Source organism: Cheilinus undulatus, linkage group 20 (genome assembly GCF_018320785.1).
Source record: "Cheilinus undulatus linkage group 20, ASM1832078v1, whole genome shotgun sequence".
Taxonomy (NCBI): domain Eukaryota; kingdom Metazoa; phylum Chordata; class Actinopteri; order Labriformes; family Labridae; genus Cheilinus; species Cheilinus undulatus.
In genome coordinates, this window is record NC_054884.1 from 27,805,425 (window position 1) to 27,826,938 (window position 21,514).

The 21,514-nt window shown below is 37.3% G+C and overlaps 2 protein-coding genes across 2 annotated transcripts; one reads left to right on the forward strand and one right to left on the reverse strand.

Annotated features, from left to right (window-relative positions):
* Positions 1-315: 315 nt before the first annotated feature.
* LOC121528622 (cytoskeleton-associated protein 2-like) lies at positions 316-10,759 on the reverse strand. Its single transcript, XM_041816137.1, has 7 exons — positions 10,606-10,759; positions 10,218-10,276; positions 7,547-7,815; positions 5,306-5,648; positions 5,152-5,212; positions 1,692-1,827; positions 316-678 (listed from the first exon to the last, which is right to left on the reverse strand). Exons 1-7 carry the CDS (start codon positions 10,757-10,759, stop codon positions 393-395), a joined length of 1,308 nt encoding a protein of 435 aa, XP_041672071.1. The 3' UTR covers positions 316-392.
* A 4,847-nt stretch (positions 10,760-15,606) lies between these two features.
* On the forward strand, positions 15,607-21,464 carry LOC121528628 (catechol O-methyltransferase domain-containing protein 1-like). Its single transcript, XM_041816145.1, has 7 exons — positions 15,607-15,739; positions 17,066-17,187; positions 17,303-17,408; positions 18,228-18,346; positions 19,501-19,555; positions 20,938-21,071; positions 21,165-21,464. The coding sequence occupies exons 1-7, from the start codon at positions 15,658-15,660 to the stop codon at positions 21,315-21,317; spliced, it is 771 nt and encodes a 256-aa protein (XP_041672079.1). The 5' UTR covers positions 15,607-15,657; the 3' UTR covers positions 21,318-21,464.
* Positions 21,465-21,514: the final 50 nt, after the last annotated feature.

The window sequence follows — 21,514 nt, forward strand, 5'->3', positions numbered from 1 at the left end:
TTGTCTTTGTGTACCATGTCTTTTTGTCTACTCTTGTTGCAAAACAAATTTCCCTTTGTGGGACAATAAAGAGAATTTGAATCTGAATCTAACTGCCCATTTTTTCTCTACTCCTTGCACGCAAGTTGCAGCATCAGGCATGAAGAAAAACTATTTCTTTCTACAACATACATGTGTAAGACATTAAGATAAGGCAATATCTTTTTTAATTTAGCGTTAAGGCAACACACGTCAACCTTAGATTAGATTGAACAACAGTGTTATTAGGAGATCTTTACGATACATTCAGAATAGATAAGAACACATAAAAGAAAGTCTGTTAAAATTCTTTTAATGACAATTAAAATTATTAATTTATACATCATAACTTAAACAGATCAGTAAAAACCACCTTAGAAAGATATAGTGTCCCAGCTCCTCAGGCTTGAGGCTGGTAGGCCTGCTAACATTGCGAGGTTTTTTCTGTAAATGTAGGCGGTAGGATCATCTCCCAGCTTCTCCAGCTCAGCCAGTGACGACATACAGGGATCGTGACCTCTTATTATTGTTGGCATGCGGGACAATTTACGCTGGATACGAAGAGAGCGACGCACCGGGGTTACAAACTTCAAGTCATGTATGTTATTCTTTTTCCTGGAGGAACTTGACCCGGCCGCACCTTCAATTATCTTCTTCACACTTAAAGAAAAGGATTCAAAACAAGATGTTCATATTCATGTTGGAGATAGGGGGAGCTCAACAGCACTGGTCTCTATCTGTCATCTTTTTTTTAATGTCTTTAAAGACTGGAATTACATGCATTGCATTAAATAACACATTTCAATGTTTATAGTAGGGCAATATCATTTATAACAATAAAGTTTATGTTCATGTTGATTTAAAAAAAAGAAAAAAAAAGGAAAAGAAGTTGAAAAATCAAATTATATCAATGCCTGATTGATACCACAATAAAAATTGAAGTCCAAAACACAAAATATTAGATGATGTATTATTTTTAATGATCAAGGACAGCAGGCAATCTCCTGCAGTCTAATTTGGACAACTAAGTTGTCAGCAATTAGACAGTGGGCAGAACTGGTTAGGAGTCCTTGCTCCAAACTAGCTCCTCCCACTTTTCCAAATGTCAACGCATTTTGTAATTTAGACAGTGCTCTTTCTACAGGTTGAAATTAGGACTGAAGATCATTTAGTTGCTGTAGTTTATGATATCACTGGGCCTTCAAAGATTTTATAATTTTTAAAAACACGGTTTTTAAGAGTAGCAGAAGTTTGTGCGTGGGACTACGTGCACTGAACTGTGACCCCCGAATCGTAACCGTTTGGGAAAAAATACAAAAACTGTTTCACCCCTAGTATGTCAGGTTGCAAATTTATATCTGAAACTGCCCTCTCTTGCTACGAGTTTTCCTCTCACTACTTGAAACACCGGTACATTAGCCTGCATGTTTGAAAAATTTGTAAACAGTGGTTTTATCCTTTTGTTGTCGTCTTCTATTGTATTTGTATGTTAACAACTATTAAAAATTCATGGAAAAAAATGATCATGTATCACGACTGACATGAGAAGCATCAAGATATGTTTTTGGTCTATATCATCCAGCCCTAGTTTACACTGAATGACTCTGTGGATGTTAAACCCACTGTTTCTTAACTCTTACACAGTCAATTAAGAGATCAGCTAATGGGCTCACCTCTGCAGGTACGGCGTGGTCTTCACACTGTACTTCACCACAGAAGCTCCTTCCCTTGGTGGTGTGGTCTCCATCCCGCCTTTAGCACTGTCTGCCTTCTCAACCTCAGCACAAAGGTCTGTCCCCTGTAAGACTTCTGAAATAACAAAAAAAATACATAAACAGTATTTAATCATAGTTTGGCCTGCTGACATGGCCTAAATATCACACTTTGTTTTTTGCCTTTTGTGGTAACAGTGTTATATCAGTATTACAAAATTAGAAGAGATGCATTTAAATGGGTATTCAGGTGCTACAACCCCCTTCTCCCCCAAAAGGCAAACCTGTGATGGCATACTAAAGTCATGTGTGAGAATGAGATCACAGAAAATTATTTTATGAGTCTCTCTGTTTTTACTTCTTTGTAGCTGCACCCGTGCTTGTCGGTTTCGTCTCTACCCTGCTGAGTTGACAAGCTGTTATAGAAAAAGCCCAGTCTGAGCGTTGACTATAAAAGCACTCGCAACAACTATGGACTTTTCTTGTGAAGGGCTTGTCAGAGATACCACGTTTATTATGGATTTAACTTAGCTTTAGCAGTGCTACCATGTTTAGAGCGGCTTCTCTGACCTCTCCAACGCCACAACGGGGCAACTGTGGCTCAGTTTGTAGTCTGGTTGTCTGACAATCAGAAGGTTGCAAGTTCAATCCCCAGCTCCTGCTGTCAAATGTCGATGTGTCCTTGGGCAAAATACTTGACCCCAGTGTAAAAGAGCTTTGAATAGTCAGACCATTAGAAAAGTGCCAAGTTCACTTACAACCAGCTTCTTTGAATCATGAGCTTAAAAGCAAGCGAGTTAAGAGTAAAAACACATCTTCAAACAGGACATTGTAATACGAGTCACTGCAGCACTTGTGTTAAAGCCCCAGAGAGGCTGACAGACGCTTTGCAAAGTGTACACTCACTTCATACTGCTGTTAATTTTACTTGGAGAGGATAGATCGAACCTTTTACCTCTTACTGTGCTTCACATTAATCTGATGAACACAAACAAATGACATTTGGCTCGTTACCTGGCTGCCCTTTAGTATCAAAGCGAAACATGCTGATGAGTAGACTCTGCTGGGCTACAGCTGGAATGGATTAAAATTTACCATTCTGTGTAGAGCTGAACGAATTGAAAAATAATATAACTGCGATTTTTTTTACCCCAATATTGTGACTGAGATTTGATATGCGATTTTTACTTAAGTTCATCTTATGTATCATCTTATGTCTTATGTAAACGTTTTAATAACGTTTTGATTATATGTGCACATATCGTTTACATCGCCCTCAACAAAGAAAGAATATATATGGAGTATTAATTGAACAATATTCAGACACATTGCTCGGCCTGGCTTGCACAAGCGACAGAGACACACAGCTGGAAGAACACACACAAACGGCACGGACGTGCTGATTCCCCAAGGACAGAGAGGCACTTTAAAACAGAAGGAGAAAGTTCAGGTCTGAGTTTATCCTCAACATTCTTAAAAATTTTCCCTAAACAGAAAGAAACCTTCAGTGTACATTACCAGCACGTTAGCGTGTGCGTGTGTGTCAGTAAATGTGTGTGAGTGTCACGTTTATGTGTGTCATACAGCATCAAAGCCCTTGGTGCTGCGTAAAAACGCACGAATAGATGAAGAGACCAGCCACTTTCCAGTTATTTTGGAGGGAAATTTGAGCCTTTATGTGCCGAAGGCCTCTCTGTAACAAGCCTAAATCATAATGGCTAACAGACAAGCACGGTCAGAGTGAAACATTAGTCGTGACACTGATAAATTCCACTCGCCATCGTGGCTAGTTAGAGTCACGCTGCTACCCCCCATGGCCAAAATCCACCCGCATTTGGCTAGTTGGCGGGTGTTAATGTCAAGCCCTGGTTATCTCTCCTGCTGTGTTAGCTAACATTATGCATCAATGACACGATGCCTCTTTCAGCAAGCTTTAATTCTTCTAGTGATATATTACCTGTATACCTATATTAGCTAACATTAAGCCTATATCAACAAAGTTCCTGGGTAACTTAGATATACCAGAAAATATTAAAATTATTGAATATGTATGTTAGTTATATTCCACTTTCCAAATTGGCAAGGCGTCTTCTTTTCAGCTTCCGAATAGGAATTATTGTATTGAAGGGAGCGATAATTTTTATGTCATCCTCAAATTTAATCAGAAAAATGTTCAAAATTAAGAAAGTAGGATTTTTTGTAGTCTATCAAAAATGGGTGTTGAATGTTTGCGTGATGTTATGCATAAAATCTCTGCTGCAAAAAAATAAGTTTTAAACTGGTATTTTGACTCAGATTTCAGGTTAAAGAAATATTGCAACTTCAGCGATTTGAAAATTGCAGCAGGCGATATTGCAATTTAATATAATTTTCAATTAATTGCCCAGCCCTAATTCCATGGCAAAAGTTTTATTGGTGATGGTATTAATACATGTTTACGCCCTATCATATTCTGTAGTATTTACGATTCATAAACTCATATCTGGGGAGAAATCTCATCAGTCCTCAGCTCCACACATTAATGCACAATTTAGACTCAACCAGTCAAAGCCACACTGTAAAATTGGTCAAGTTCTGATTATTATTCTATTTCAGTTTGAAAACTTTACATTGCATTTTATTTCTAATAGAAAAAAATCTTTCCCTGTTTGGGCCTACACTCTACAGACATCTATTTTCTTTCACACCTATTGTTATGGTAAATTGAACTTTAATTTGCATCCACTGTGAAGAACACTGTGACCTGGATTTTTTGATAGTGCACTCAAAGTAAAGTGTTAATACGAGATAAAGCTATCCAAAATTGAATACTGCTCCAGTCCTTGAATTTCCCTGTGGATTAATAAATTATCCATCTACCTAAACTCTGCTTCCAACAACATACAAAACCTCTAGAAAGGAGTGCAGACAAGTTAGAGTTCATTTTCTCAGTCAGCCAGCTCTACATGGTTGGATTGGACATGTAGTGGATTTGTGTGGATCAGCTCTTGTAGATTTTAGGTATACATTTACAGAATCATATAGGAAATGGTATATTCAGCAACATATAATACTGTACATAATATATAATGTATATTGATGTTTGTAACTGATGTTTTATCTTTGCCACTAATGTCTGTTGGGTAAAATTCCTCATGATGGGTGATCATGAGGAAGTTCAGGAGTGGATCAGGAGTGGACTAAGGCGGGTACTTGTATTAAAAAAAAAACAAACAAACAAAAAAACATTTTTTGTCTGGGACTGTTTTTTTCCTGCTGCTCAGCTGCAAAGATCACATTAAACCTTTGCATATTGAAATATCATTTTTCTGAGTGTTTATTTCAAAATATAAAAAGACTATGATACAGTATAAACACCTACACAGTTCTTAATGTTAGAAACTGGCTTAATACAACTTCGAGCACACACGGAAAAACTTACCATCATTGCATCTGGAGGGCATCTCCATGGCCTCCAAAGCATCACAGAGGTCCACAACAATCTTTTACAAAGAAAACAAAGACAAAAACAATTTTATTACTGCAGACAGTAACATTTCAAACACCATGAAAGCAAATGCAGCCCATTTTCTTACATCATCCACTCTGTCCTGCTGGCCTTCACACAGATCGTCAGAGTCCTCCAGCAGGTTCAGAGTCGTGTTCACGACGGCAGGTGTTTGACAGTGTGTTGTCACCTCTGCTCTCTGAGTATCTGCACAGTGAGCAGCAGCAGGGTCTGGATTCTCTGCTTCCTGAACATGCTCAGGTTCAGGGTAGTTTTGTTTGACTGACTGAGTCTCAGCATGAGACTGAGTCTGAGGTTTAGGTCCACTTGAAGGTTTTGTAGAAAATTTTGTTTTTTGTTGGACTGCTGTTGTCATGGCAGGTCTTTTGAATGTCTTGCCCTTTGAAGCCAGCCAGTTTGCAAGTTTAGCTCTGCAGAGAAGATGAACACATTTTTTGTTAAATATTTCTAATGTTATTACAAACATGAGGAGCGAGAAGAGGTGTATTCATAAATATCATTTCCATCCTTATTTCTTGTCCAGCATTAATGAGTAAATACCAGGTGTTTTCTTACAAAGTAGACTTACTTATCTCATCATAATCACCCTTGGTTTTCAGGGATAAGACAACTTTAGGGATGCATGATTTTGATTTTTTTGCCAATATCTATTATACAGACTTGTACAAATTAACTTTAGCCGATACCAATACTTAAATGTAGTTCAGACCTAAAACTTCAGTCCTTAAAACCCATAAATAAAATTTGGGGATGAACAATTTTCAGTCCTTAAAACAGACATAAAAAATGTTAGGAATGATAATGGAGTAAAGAAAAAGACTGTTGGTCCTGCCTAAAACTGCATTAATGAGATATGATTTTTATATCCAAAATACTGGTTGTAAAAATACTGACAAAAATGTTCATATCTGCCAATACAATAACTCATTTTAAAATCTTAAATCTGCCAATCCTGATGTAATGCCAAGTGATAATGACAAGTTAATTTCTGGTTTCTTTTTTTAATTTAAAAATAACTGTTTGTTCACAATAACTGAATGTGTTTTTTTAATGTATTGTTAAGCAGTGAAGCTTTAAAAAAAACTTGGCTCTTTGGTCACTATAGTTTGGCTTTTAATGCAGTGAAATCACATTATATGCCACTGCAAATTTAAATACTACAAGGCATGTTTCTTTAACCTGAAATTTGTAAAAGCAAAGGGTAAATAAATGTTTTTGCAGCAGCAGAGATGCTATTCTCTGAAAAAAAAAAATCAAGTGTCAATTCTTTTAAGGAAAAGTTAACATAAAAACATTTTTTTTATATACATTTATGAAAAAAGGTCATTCCTTTCAATTAGGGCTGGGCAATTAATTGCAAATTATATTAAATTGCAATATGGTCTGCTTCAATTTTCAAATTGCAAAAGTTGCAATCTTTCTTTAACTTAAAATGTCTCAAAATACTGGTTTAATAAATCATTTTTTGCAGCAGCAGCAGAGATTTTATGCACATTATGCAAACATTCAAGTGTCAGTTTTTTTATAATGGTATACAAAAATCCTCCTCTTTGTGTTTTGTGTATGTTTTTCTTAATCAAAATGAGTTACATAAAAATGACAATGCCCTTAAACAAAGCAAATGACATCACATTTGCAATATGAACAAAAATAGTTAGTTCATTCTATCTAAAACTGATGAATCTTAGCGTTACTTCACGTCATCCCCCCAGCTGTGATCAACTGGTAGCCAGCTTCACCTCCCCCACCCCAGCCACCTCCTTCATAGCTTAAAGCTTGTTGCACCCCAATATTCAGATTCATGCTTCCATGGATTAATTGCTTTGGAAATAATTTCATTGTTTTTAATACAAACAGTCTTATCTATGGCATTATTTATTGCTTGAATTTGTCAAAAAATACAGAAGATTAACCCAGAAATAATCGCATATTAAATCACAATTTTGGAAAAGAAATCGCAATTAGATTTTTTTTTTGCAAATCGTTCGGCCCGACTTAGAGTACCATTCATATCAAATTTGAAATGCCATTCAAACAATCACAATTGCTTTTTTAAAATTGGTCAGCCCCATTTCGTACCACATCAACAGAATTACAGTCCTCCGTGGTCATGTTTTTGTTTCTAATGACAAAAAAATAAGAAAAAAAAAGAAAAAGAAAAAAGAGAGGAAACAACTGCACACGTAGACTATCAAAATGTTGCCAATGAGTTCACCAACAACTTTTGGTGCACTAATTCTGTATACAGTATTTTCTGTAAAAAAAAAATGTTTTGCTGATTTTAATCTCGATTTATTTATCTCCATACCTTGTAGGTGCAGGTTTCTGTGCACCATTCCTTAGTGTGTCAGCAGCAGACTTGGACTCCATCTTCGTCATGTTTCCAGCCTTTTGGCTCTCTGTTTTGGGTGCTGATGGTTTGGGATCTGCCTCACCTACACTGCTACTTGACTTCCAAATGGATGTGATTTTTGACTGGATAATCTTGCCTTTGTACATGCCAGGAGCATGCTTCAGTGATGGAACAGCAGCTGGAGGCTTTGGAGCTTCAGCAACCATCTTTTTATGTTTGACAGCCTGTTCAGAGAGGAATGGAGCAACTTTTACTTAAGAAATAAATCTTGCTTTTCTTTTGCTGCAAAGACAAGACTCGTTGTGGCCACTTGAATGCCTTTGATTGTGTATGGTGATATTTCATATATGCATGCATCTTTCCAATGCCTTAAATCTTTAGATACTGTTAAACATAAGGTTTATAATAAATCTTAACTCTTAATTCATCTTTGGATTCTGCATGATCAAGTTGGATGGCCTTCATTTGCTGCTTGTAGACAAAATCATTAGCATATCCTTATTAACAAGGCAATACTTCACCTATTTCCATCATACTTGTGTGATTTTATTCAAGAGAAAAGTTTTGGAAGCTTAAGGGTGAATCCCATTTCTACCCCTTAACACTAATCTTTGCTCGACCCCTTGGTTTTGCACATTCACGTCAGGTGAAGGAGTATCCCAGTTCTCTTTTTAATTGAGGGCTAGGGCTAAGGAGAAGATTTTCCAGAACCACACTTGAAACCAAGAGGTATGATGAATTTCCCTCCATGCACTGTGTTCGATTGCAAAATGTCACAGCGGATTACAATTGAGGAACATAAATGTAAAACTATTTTTGGCATAATGATTACAGAAAACACAACAGTTGTGTTTTCTCATATACTCAATCTCTAGCCACTGGGAATGGGAGTTTAATGTATTTTAGGTATGCAAACCAGGGCTATTAACTGTATAAATAAATGGAGAAGATCAACACGGAGATCCATAGTATGAACGAGATGGTTGAAGCTTTATTGTCACCTCTGATGACGCAGCCGTTTATCGGCAATGTGTGATGATGAACAGCAATCAAGTGGTATCTCTTTTCTTAATGGAAGGTATGGAAAGAGCCATATTGTCTTAAAATACCTTAGCAAGAGCCACATTCCAAAACCGGGGGTGTAAGGAAGATCCATAGATCAGCTGATCCATGGTGGAAATAAATGAAACAGTAAATTGTTGGATTATTCTGTAGTTAAATGGGATGCAATAGGCCACATAAACATGTCTATAGTGTCAGAAAGAAGAACGTGTTTCTGATAATGGGCATATTTTTTCTATTTATGCAGGTTCCACCTGGTTTAATGGCATCTTAAAATATTAGTTTGAGCTCTGAGATGCTTTTCAAAGAGCTGATGAATGATGGTTGGCTATTTGGGAATTTATATCTCACATTGGGACATTTACTGTAGTCCTGTGGCTTTATTAACATAAAGAAATGCTTTCTATTTTTCAAAACCAGTACACTGAATCATCAGTACGCTGAAGATCAAGTAAAACACCCATATTTGGACAAGTTTTACTAGATATTACGTTATCTCAACATGTGATCCGTGAGTGCGAGGGTCACTGATGACTGACGACGAATATCGCAACGATCACCATAAAATACAAGTGTGGAAGAGCATGGACAGGAAGCGACTGAAGAGACGTGTTAAAATGAGGGCATTAGAAGCTTCAGTTTGAACACAAGAGAGCACCCCTCAATGAATTACCTTACTGAAGAGACGCACCACCAGCAGACTTCCTCTGCTCTCTCTTACGCGCATTCCTCTGTGGCGCGCCCCCGACGATAATAACACAAGGATTAAAAGGAAATAAAAGTTTTCATTTAGACTTGGCACTGAACAGCCACAGGCGGCTAGAGAGCCATGGGTGAGTATCTCTATATATTAGTCATTAATTTTGTCACAGTTTTTTACTGCAATTATTTTTAGGGGGAGCTGAGGAACATTTTATGGTGGCTTCAGCCCCCCAAAAATGGCCTAATGACGTCCCTGGGAACTAGTCTATGTAGGCTAAATTGTTTTAAAGTAGATTAAAGATCTTGGAGAAAGATGCACCAGGTTATAGACATTTTTATGTAGGGCTTTCTACGCTGTGATAAGGGATTTGGTTGATCTGTATTTGTAGTTGTTTTATGTTTAACATCCATTGCTCTGTGCTGCTGCCCGTCTTGGCAAGGACAATCTTGTAAATGAGATTCTTGATCTGAGTGAGGTTTTCCTGGTTATATACATTTAAATAAAAGAAATTTTAAAAATTCAATAATATGTTTTGTTCCATCTAATGTCCACGTATACATTTTCATTTAATTATCTGAGTGGTCAAAAATATTCTGTAATTTGGGTCATGATTCATTGCCAGTGAGGTGGGGGTGGGTCCTGAGACTGCACAACTTGACAACCGCTGATTAAAAAAAAAAAATGAAATTTCACAAAATGATAAATACAAAACTGACATAGGAAAACAAAATAAATATTCAACTATATGAATAATTGTTCAACTACACATACATTAACTTTCAAATTAAAAGCTGGAAATAGTTAATTAACAGTCAAAATAACAGGATTAGAAGCTAATAATTAACATTTACATGAACTTACCCTCTTATTGGCGTGGTTTTGTCTTGTAACTGCCACTACGTCAGTGGGTAAGGAAAAGTCTGGAAGACGACCACAGGAATACATGTATTAAAAACGGTAAAACTTTTCATTTACTCACATTATCACTATGCTGGGAATATTTTAGACATATCTCTCAACTAAAACAGTAGTTTTAACAAAATGTTATACATATTCCCTTAAATTAAGTCAACTTTTAACATCTCGAGTTAAATTTCCGTTCATTTAGCAAATACGAATAAAAAAGCCAACGTCAGTGGTACGTTTTAGAACGTTAGCGGTTAGCAAACATTGCCCATAATTTCTACTCTTGTGCCTTGACTTCATCCGCTCTCGTATTGAAATAAAGAGATATCAAATGTAAACGTACCCCGTTGTCCTCTTTGTAGTGTAAAAACCGAGGAGAAACTCCTCCAACAGCGACTTCTCACCAGAACAGTCACAGGTGTGTTTGTCTGGGTGCGGAAAACTCCCTTTAAACAGCGATTGGTCGAACGAGTATCGCGAGATATTAAAAACAACATATGGTGTCTCAAAACCGAGAACGAGATTTTAAGAAGATCTCAGCATCACAAATTCAATTGTCAATTCAATTTGGTCAATATGAATAGTTAGATTTGTACCATATTTTCCCACAAAGCTAATTGTAAAATCACCCTGGTTGTTTAGGCAAACTTGGCACACCTGAGGTGTCTGCTCTCAGCTGACAGCTGTTGGTGAACAGCAGGGCTGGGAAGCTATGTAGGGAGCAGGTTGCTGCTCAGTTCGGTTGGATTATGAGTGTGTGAGGGTCAACACCACAAGTTGGCTCTCTATTTGTGTTTGAATTAAAAGAAAAAAGAAAACTTTGTTTCAGGGCTTTTTGTTTGTATGTGAGGGGGAAAATTAAAAAAAATATATTTTTATTTCACTTACCCCTTATTTGAAATGACTTCCACCTATCCTTATTTTGGGTCAATTTTTCAGTTTATCTGTCAGTGTGATAGACTTAGTGGGTGGCAGTGCGAGAAATAAACCCCTGCCACCTTTTAGAAACCCAAGACCCATTTTGGTTTGTTCATGCAATTTTTTTTAGTTTCCCCTTTAGCGACCTTTGCTATAAAATGTGTTTTGTTTTGTTTTGTTTTGAGGGGGGCAGCGTAACAGTCTTGTGGGCAAGGCATGTGTTTATTGCCTTTATGTGCATTTGAACAACAAAATCTGAAGAAAAAAGACAATATTGACATAATTTTAAACAAAACTTTAAAAATGGGCCGGACAAAATTGTTGGCACCCTTTTAGTTGCACACCCTTGGAAAAAAATAACTGAAACCAGTGGCTTCCTATAAACATCAAGAAGCTTCTTTCACCTCTCAACTGCAATTTTGGACCACTTTTCTTTTGCAAACTACTCGAGGTCTTGATTTACCCACAGTTTTAAAAGGGTGCCAATAAGTTTGTCTGGCCCATTTTTTGAGTTTTGAGTAAAATTATGTCAATTTTGTCTTTTTGTCTTTGGAAGACAAATTTCTCTCTAACCCCAACGCTAAATGTGTCAGTCAGGAACAGATAATGACTGTTAGTTGACCCTCTTAACTCGATTGATTGCTCATTATAACAGCCAGCTTCTTTGGGAGGCTTTTGAAGATGGAAGAAATTGTCTGTCAAACGAAGGCTATTTCTCCACTCAGCTACATATTCCATGAGTACAGGGGAATGCCCCCAACTGACAGCTGATGTGCAGTGGATGACTGTTTAAGAGTCTAATACACGGGGATAATACAGGCACACCCAAGTATAGGTGAGGTGTGTGTGAAAACTCTGGGTTTCACTGATTGACAACTGACTGTGCTGCTTTGAGGTGGAGAAATCTTTTTTACTGAGAGCACAAAGTACAACATAGAAAAGAATACAAGTCAATAAAAGCTGATACTGCAACTTCAAATGTGTAGATTAGTGCAGTGGTTCTCAAATGGTGTGCCGAGGCACACTAGTGTGCCTTAAGGCAAGTCTAGGTGTGCCGTGGGAATTTGTACCATATGTTATTACTACAACTTTATGAAAGGACTTTAAGCAGGCCAGCCCACAGATCAGGCTGGACCCCTGAAAAACCCCAGATAATGGGACCTCCCCAGTTGGGACTTATTGATGATATCAGTGTGTGTGTGTTGTCAGTAGCATTGGCGCTAGAATCCTGGCTAACAGTTACCTCACTATGAATTGAGAAGCATGGCAAGCTGTTATTGGGTTGAATTTGTTCAAAAAAGTTATTAATTCGTGATATTTTTAACCAAGTTAAACAATTTTTCCACCCATTTTTGACACTTCTTTTGTCTACTTTTTTGCCACTTGTTATTACTACTTTTGAACTATTTTTGCAACTTTTTTGGAACTTTTTGCCACATTTAACCAATTTTTACTACCTTTTTGCCACTTTTCCTACAATTTTGCTATTGTTTGGCCTTTTTTTGTCATTTTCTCCCATCACTTTTAACCCCTTTTTACCATCTTGTAATAACTTTAACCCTTTTTGCCACTTTTGCCCTTCTTTCTTATCACTTTGATCCCATTTTTACCACCTTTTTTACATGGTTAATCCTTTTAGGCCAATTATAACCCCTTTTTGCCACTATTTTGAAATTTTCAACAAGTTTTGGCTAATTTCAACCCATTGGTTGGCCACCTTTCACCAATTTTTACCCATTCTGACTTTGTTTAGCCACTTTTTGCCCAATTTTGCCATGTTTTGTCATCACGTCTAACCCATTTCTGCCACCTTTTGCCATTTCCATGATCCTTTAGTTGGCTGGGCTCCAGAAAGCTCTCCCTTTATCTCCCCTTATAGGCCACCTTGACTGTAACATTATTTAAAAAGTCTGTTTTGTATCGATTTAAATATGGTGTGCCTTGAGATTTTGGCTTAACCTTAGGTGTGCCTTGGGCAAAAAAAGTTTGAAAACCACTGGATTAGTGTGACCACTGACTCAAAGTTATTGTATATTTTGTTTTCTTTATACAGTCATGGACAAAAGTATTGGCACCCCTGGAATTTTTCCAGTTGGCACCCTCAACTTAATATTTAGTTGCACACCCTTGGAAAAAAATAATGTGCCTGCTTACAGTCCTTTCATAAAGTTGTAGTAATAACGTATGGTACAAATTCCCACGGCACACCTAAGGCACACTAGTGTGCCTCGGCACACCATCTGAGAACCACTGCACTAATCTACACATTTGAAGTCACAGTTTCAGCTTTTATTGACTTGTATTCTTTTCTACATTGTACTTTGTGCTCTCAGTAAAAAAAGATTTCTCCACCTCAAGGCAGCACGGTCAGTTGTCAATCAGTGAAACCCAGAGTTTTCACACACACCTCACCTATACTTGGGTGTGCCTGTATTAGCCCCGTGTATTAGACTCCATATGTTAAACAGTCATCCACTGCACATCAACTGTCAGTTGGGGGCATTCACCTGTACTTGTGGAATATGTAGCTGAGTGGAGAAATAGTCTTCGTATGACAGACAATTTCTTCCATCTTCAATCAAAAAGCCTCCCAAAGAAGCTGGCTGTTATAAAGAGCAATCAGTCGAGCTAAGAGGGTCAAATAACAGTCATTATCTGTTCCTGACTGACACTTTTAGTGCAGGGGTTACAGAGAAACTTGTCTTTAGTGTGATCATTATGTGGGTTTGGACAGGAGGGGATCAGCCATGAGGCTGCTTCTACAACAGAAAATCTTGTCTTTCATATTGCATGTTTTTTTGCATTTTGTTTCTCATAGAGAAACCACATTAAGATAGTCTACTATTATTTTTACAATATTTACATTTTGCACAAAGCAAACACACTGAAGTTTTACGTTATAAGATCTAAAAAATAGATTCAAATGTGTTGGCTGCCTTTGTTATTAATGCCCTCTGGCTATTTATGTCAAATGACTGCACGGCTCTACTTCCCTCATCTTTCAACAGTATTCAGCTCTGTCTACATTTTAGTAACTTATTACTTATTGTTCTCTTCATTAAAGCTGCCCTCAGGTCGAAACTGACAAGGCTGCAAGGATGACACTCCACAGAATAAAAAACACAATTACCCAGATTGCATTGCACATCACTGGCAGTGAACGTTTGCTTTTGTTTCCAAAAATTTCTCAAAATGTAGAAATCTGTGCCCTGGAATACTGAATACTGGAGCTATTGATTATTGTAGTTGTGTGGGCTCCTGCTTTCTGGTCCATGCGGGCGCTTAGTCCTGCATGCATTCATTCTGGTTCAGTACAAATGAGTGTACCTTTACTCTCCTAATGTGTAATGCAGGGTTTATTTTGTAGTTTTATTTGGCCACATGAGTTCTGATCTACAACTGAGTTTGTCATTAAGGTTTATTTCATTTTCAAATCACATCAGAGGTGTTTGACAAGTTGTTTATGTTTTTACTTCTAGGTGGTGGCTTTTGTCAATTATTTAATTGCAAATCCAGGGACACAATACAGTGGATTAGATCTTTAACTACAGTGGATCAGTTTAACTCATGAACATTAATCTGGCAGTTCTAAGTACCTTCTATAAAGATTAACACCCCTATGAGAGCTACTTACATGTTAATGAATATTTACTGACATAATCCAATGATCACTCATTATTTAAAGTAAATCAAATATCGGAAAGAGATTACATTGAATTTATTCTGTACAGTAGCCTATTTTTTTATATACTATGCTAAAATTTTAATCAACTTTCAATCACTGAACGCAGGACTCTTACTCTAAACGTAAGAAAACAATCAAAGCGTGGTCGTGATACAAGTAAGCAGATTATGTGGAAATTTTAGTCTCAACTATGCACCTCATAAACTTACATTGCCATAAAAGAGGGGGTTATTTACTTGGATTCTACGAGAAGTCGCGACAAAGGGCGTATGACATGTACCCAATCATGAGACCCACTGCCGGTCATATGACTACCACTATATCTACATAAGCCAACGAATTTTTGAGGTCCAGTGCACACGTAGCTGACCGCTCATTCCACAGCAGCAGCACAAAGATAAAACCTTGTGGTGAGTGTTTCCTCTATCAGACTACATCCATATTACATTTGACATTTGTCTGGTACATTTGACATTTGTCTGGTGCTTTATCTATATACTCAGATGCTCATGCAACTTTAAGAGCTTTTTCTTTTTCTCTTCTTATTTGCCTTCTCTGGACTTGGGGCAACATTCGGATATATTTTCTTGTTACTTCGCTGCAAAACAAACCATCGGTCATATGATTGTGGAGTCCAGATTTTTAAACACACAGTACGCCAACACATATGCAACAGTTGCTTCCAGAGCTACTTTTTGGAGGGCGGCGCCTCTACTCGCAGTGTTACGGTACGACGCTCGGCCAACACGGAAGTGCTCTAGCTGGGATCAGTTGGTGTTATGAGCCACTGGCATGGCTTTTCGTATCGTTTCCAAAGAGGCCCTGGTTGGGTCTGTGACTCTTGGAGTTGTTTTTGTCGCCGGTTATTTATTAGGTAAGAGCGAAGCCGTTAATATTTGAGATATACACTTCATTTCAAGTTTTATTACGCCGATATTACATCACGATATCTCACCTACCACGTAAGCTTTGTGTAAACCGCTCTCACGTCACTAGAGGGCAGTGCGTGAAAACAGCCTTTGGACCCGTCCAAAATATCGAGACCTTAAGGTACACTTTTCGGAGATAAAATAAGTTCTCCAAAGTGGCTAGAACGTTAAAAGGTACACTGTAGTAGATAAATATAATTGTAGGCAGTCTGAAATGTAAACCGCGTACTGGAATACATACGAGCTTATCATTATTTTATTATTAACCTCATATTTGGCACTTTGTAAGTTTCAGATATTAGGACACGCCTTTCCTTTATTGCTGTGTCTTGCAACATTTTATTAACCAAAGAATAATTAACTCCACATCTTCTGTAGTACATGTGAACATGGGTGATGGTACTTCATTTGAAGTTCAACAGGGTATCTTGTAGATTTTTTCTATTATTTTAATGGGTGTCAGTAACAATGACACCCATTTTTACTCCCATAATTGTGCCTTATCTCATGACGTCTAAAAGAAGGGCTAACTGTGAAATTAATTTGACATGCTGTATTGAAAACAAAGGATGATTTCTACAGACTGATGCAGTGCAAACAAATTCACACTTTGTGTCTAGATTTGAGTCTTACGTAACATTTTTGTACTATCATGCATGTTCAAACAAGAAGTTGAACTTTGAAGATGTGGGCACAATCATGTCAAACCTGTTTCTTTCACTTTTATACGGTGTTATGATCAAGGAGAACGGCACTCTCTTGTGTTTATGCAACTGCCAGGATTAACACTGCATGAATGCTAATCCAGTACAAAGTGCACTGAAGGTAGTTTGTTCACTTACAAGTCTGGTATGTGCTGAGCCTTTATGCTTAAGCAAATATAATTCGCGATTCACATAAGATACGAAAATATTGCATCCTGATGAATATCAGACAATTTTTGATTAATATCCATATACTCTTCGATACAAAGATGTCATGGGAATCTTAGTCTGGACTGACTGATGTGTTACCCTCCAGGTATCTGGCTACACTGTAATGGTTTTCCAATTTCCAGTATTCATTTCTTATCTTGATCTGTTGCTGAATGCTGATAATGCAATAACCTGATTTTTCCCATTGAGATCACTGATGTTCTGTAAATCAAATTAAGTTGCAGTAGAAAAACTAAAACAGATGTCAATTTTCTGAAAATTGTATAGGCTGGATGGTAATTCCTGTGGCATCATAATGCTTTTTATAACTGTTTTGTTGTTCCTGGTTGCCTTCAGGGCAGAAGAAATCTCGCAAAATGATCTCCAAAAGCCACTGTGAGGGAAAAGAAGACCCCCTGATGCAGTATGTCCTCAATAATTCCTTGAGGGAGCATCCGGTTCTGAAAAAGCTCAGAATGGTAAGAATGTTTTTGTGTCTTGAATATAGATACTGCTTTGGTCATATACGATAGGTATGCACTTGACATTGTTTCATGTAGTAAATGTCACATTTTCTAAATTATTTGCTTTCAGAGGACAATGGAAGAGCCTTCAAACGGGATGATGGTTGCCTGTGAGCAGGCGCAGCTCATGGCCAATCTAGCAAAGCTTATAAAATGCAAGAAAGCATTAGAGATTGGTAAGGAGCTGACTTTACATCACATCTACAAGGATGATTGTACACTACATGTTTTAAGCCTGGCTACACAAGAGTTCATAAAGGATTTGGACACCGATCAATACGTAACAAAATATGTGTAAAAAGTTGGTGAGGTTTACCAAGTTTCAGATGTACTCATTTAAATGCGCTCAACTCTCACTAAAGCTAAGTGGTGACACTCTGAACCTGCAGAAATACCATCAGACATCACTGTACATCAGCCAAAAACCAAATTTAACCCCCAAACTGCCAACTTTATAGAATCACATTTGTCAAGACTGCGTGGCGGGGAACTCTCCAAGGTGCTGATCCTTCTGAAGGCAACAGCTAGGGAGCTGTCCAGAGTGCTGTAGGTCAGGACCAGATTAATACACAGACTTGCTCCAAAGTTGTTTATTGACAGAAATGGGCCATCACTGTCTGAGTGATATAACTGCAGGTACTCCCAGACTAACAACATGCACATCGCTGCCCCACCTGGCAGCTATTGTGAGCTGGAACTGAAAGGACCATCATTTATCTGATACGTGTTAGCATGTCTACCTTTTTTTCTTGTTGAAGCACTTACGAATACAAATGCTCATTGTAGCAGAAGCACTGCCCTTGACTCTTGTGGTACTCTAATTAGATTAGATTAACCAAAACATTTGATCAATGTTGTAATACACACACAAAAAAGCATTTTTCTCTCTGTGGCCACCAGCTTTCTTTTAAATATTGCACTTCTAGTTAATTTTGCCTTTAAAGGGCACAGCACACAACTTGTAAAACCTGTAATCTTTTGGCCTCTCGTTGTAGGAGTCTACACAGGTTACAACACACTGAATATTGCACTGGCTCTGCCTGATGATGGAGTTTTGGTGGCATGCGACATCAGTGAAACCTACACCAACATTGGCAAACCCTTCTGGAAAGAGGTACAGTTTGCATTTATGGCTATTTTTTTAATCATTTGTCTAAACACTGCATTATTTTGGGGCTTACCACATATTGCATCACTCCTGTATTGCAAGTGCTGAACAGTGGAGTGGAATGTCATACTTTGGGTAAAATGTTGTACCATACACATTGTGATTTTAAAGCTTCCTGTCTGAAGATATTAAGTGATTGTTTGACACACATTTTTTATTAATCAAATAATAGTCTAGGTCAGTAGTTCTCAGCAAGTGGGTTGTAGAGCTGTTTTCAGTGGGTTGCAAACTGGTGCCTGGCAAAAATAATATGGCAAAATATCTAGGATGTACTTAAGCCTTAGGTGGATAAAGAACCATATATTTTATTTTTCTCTATTTTTCCTTCTGTTGAAAGGATAGAAGTATTTTGAAGAAAGTTGTCTTTTCTACGATAATGTCTAGATTTCATGAGATCTTCAGAAAAAAAGGAAATACATGTTTCAGTGATTAACAGAGTAAAATAAATGTCAGTTTCTTTGTTCAAAAATGTTTGGTTCAGTCTAAAGTCCAAACTGAAACTTGTTTTGATTAGATACATTTTAGTAGTTAAAACATTTTGGAAATTTGGGTCACGATTCAATTTCTGGAGGTGGTGGTGGGTCCTATAGCCGGTCCAGTTGAGAACCATTGTTATTGATTGAACCATAATGATAAATATTTCTTAGTTAAAGCCTTTCAAAAGTGAAAAAAACCTGCTGGTTTTATCTTTTCTGTCACTATAGGTTAACTGTCTTTGAACAGAGTCCAACAAAACAAGAACTGTGGGGAAAAAGCTCAGGCTTATGACACATTTTAAGACTTTTATTCACAGTTTTAACTGACAAAACTGATAGAGAACATGATAAAATAAGGAGGCAGTGAATGGTAACACTGGTCATCCTCTGTGTATGAGCAGAATTATGCACAACAGCAATACAAAAGTGAACAAATTAGCATATCACAAACAAATGGTAATCCTTCTACTTACCTTATAAGATTATTGTTTTTATTATGCAAATACACCCAAAAAGAGCAACTGCTGCACCATTAAATATAGTGTCAAATCTGGTGGAAGAAAAAAATAATATATAAATGCTGCTTTTTGTTGTTTTGAAAATATTTGTTTGTTTTATTTACAGGCTAATGTCGACAGTAAAATTGATCTACGCATCCAGCCGGCATTGAAAACCCTTGGTACAGTACTCTACATCTCTTTGAACTCAGTGGTATAACTACCATGACATTAGTTCTTCTCTATCTGACTGTTGCTCTAACATTTCCAGTGCTGAAATTGAAATTACAAGCTAGATATTCATGCTGTTTTCTCGTGTAATGCTAGTCATGTATGCCCCCTCGGTTAGCTAACACTGCTTGTACCCTTCTCATTAACTGCACTGTATAGTTTTTGGACTTGTACTTTAAGCAATGAACCTAAAATTAAATCCAAAGAATGTACAATCTAGTGACTAGCAGAAACGCAAAATGTGAAATCTTATTTTCAACTTTTAATGTAATAAAACCACGGCGAACTGAACAAGCTACGTCGTTTTAACTAGCTGAATCGATGTTACTCAACTTCAACTAAACTCAACTTCTGTCATGCTGGCTAATAGTTGGTGGGCTTGCTATGTGCTTAAAGTTTACCTGGATTAAAATGTGTTGTTCCACAGGAGGAATCCCTTTGCCACTCTTCTTTTATTTCTTTAAGGCGATAAAAACTTTTTTTAGAAATTGGAAAACGTAGCCCAGTTAGGGCATTTGCCGTCCATAAACAACTTTTTTGTTTGTTTTTTAAATTCAATTATTATTATTATTTTTTTTTTTTTTTTTTTTTTTTTTTTTTTTGCTGTCCATATACGGAGAGGGACCCAACTGCAGTCAAGATGGCCGACATGGGCGTCATGATACATCCAATCCATGCCGGAAGTCCCAGGCGGAAGTTTATGTTTTTTTGTTAGACTCAGCTGCCAGCGCCTAAGCCTAACCCTTGGTACTGGATCTCAAATATATCACCTTCCCCACTGCCTTACCCTGAACCTAACCACTTGAGTTTTAATGCCTAAGCCTAACCTTAGACATACGGACTTACAGTTGAGACTTCCGGTAAGGATTGGATGTATGTCGGCTATCTTGCCTGCATCAAGGTACTCTTGCATAAACAAGTTTTTCAATCACTTGAATCAACCGCATCACTGTGAATTAAACGTGATGACGTCAATATGTGTGTAAAAAAGTAGATTAAAATAAAAATCAAACAAAATTAGAACTAAATAAATTATTAAATCAAAAAAGTTTTAAAAGTTTTGCAAAGTCTGTTTGTAGGAACCGTCTCAAACATATCCACATTTTTGGTATTTCTTCCATTTTCTTTAAGTTTTTTAACCATGAAATTATAATTCCATTTAAGACCATTTAAAATATTCTTACATGGTTAACTACATACAGAAATGCTTAAACGTCCTTGTTTATAAGAATTTACCTTTAAATGTTACAATTTTTATGGCACATGGACTTGTCAGAAGACCAGAAAAGCCCTGTTTATGGCCTTCAACATTCAATCTTTTTGTCCCTTTCAGATGACCTGTTGGAGGCTGGTGAGGCTGGAACATTTGACTTTGCCTTCATTGATGCGGATAAAGTCAACTATGACAACTACTATGAAAAGTCTTTGCAACTCTTGAGAAAAGGAGGCATCATTGCTGTTGACAACGTAAGGGTTTCACCTAGAACAAATATTTAAGTTTCAGTTCTTGCTGGACATTTTAAGCTGCTTATCCACCATGCTTTTTTTCTGCTCCTGTAGGTGCTGTGGGGTGGAAAGGTGGTAAATCCATCCCCGGATGATTCAGACACTGTTGCCATTGACAAACTAAACAAGAAGCTGCACAGAGATACAAGAATCAGCCTGAGCATGCTCACAGTGGGGGACGGGCTCACACTGGCCATCAAACTATAGAGCACTTTTGATTAATGCAAATACTTCCAGGTTTTTTAGCCGTATCAGTGCCAGTTTTACTACTTCAGAACATCAGCAACCTTGTTAACAATGCATTTACATTTGCTACAACTGTAGTGTTTAAATAAAAAAATATTTCATAAAAAAGGCTAAATTTTCTATTTCTATTTCTATTATCAATCACACTGATCTTCAGC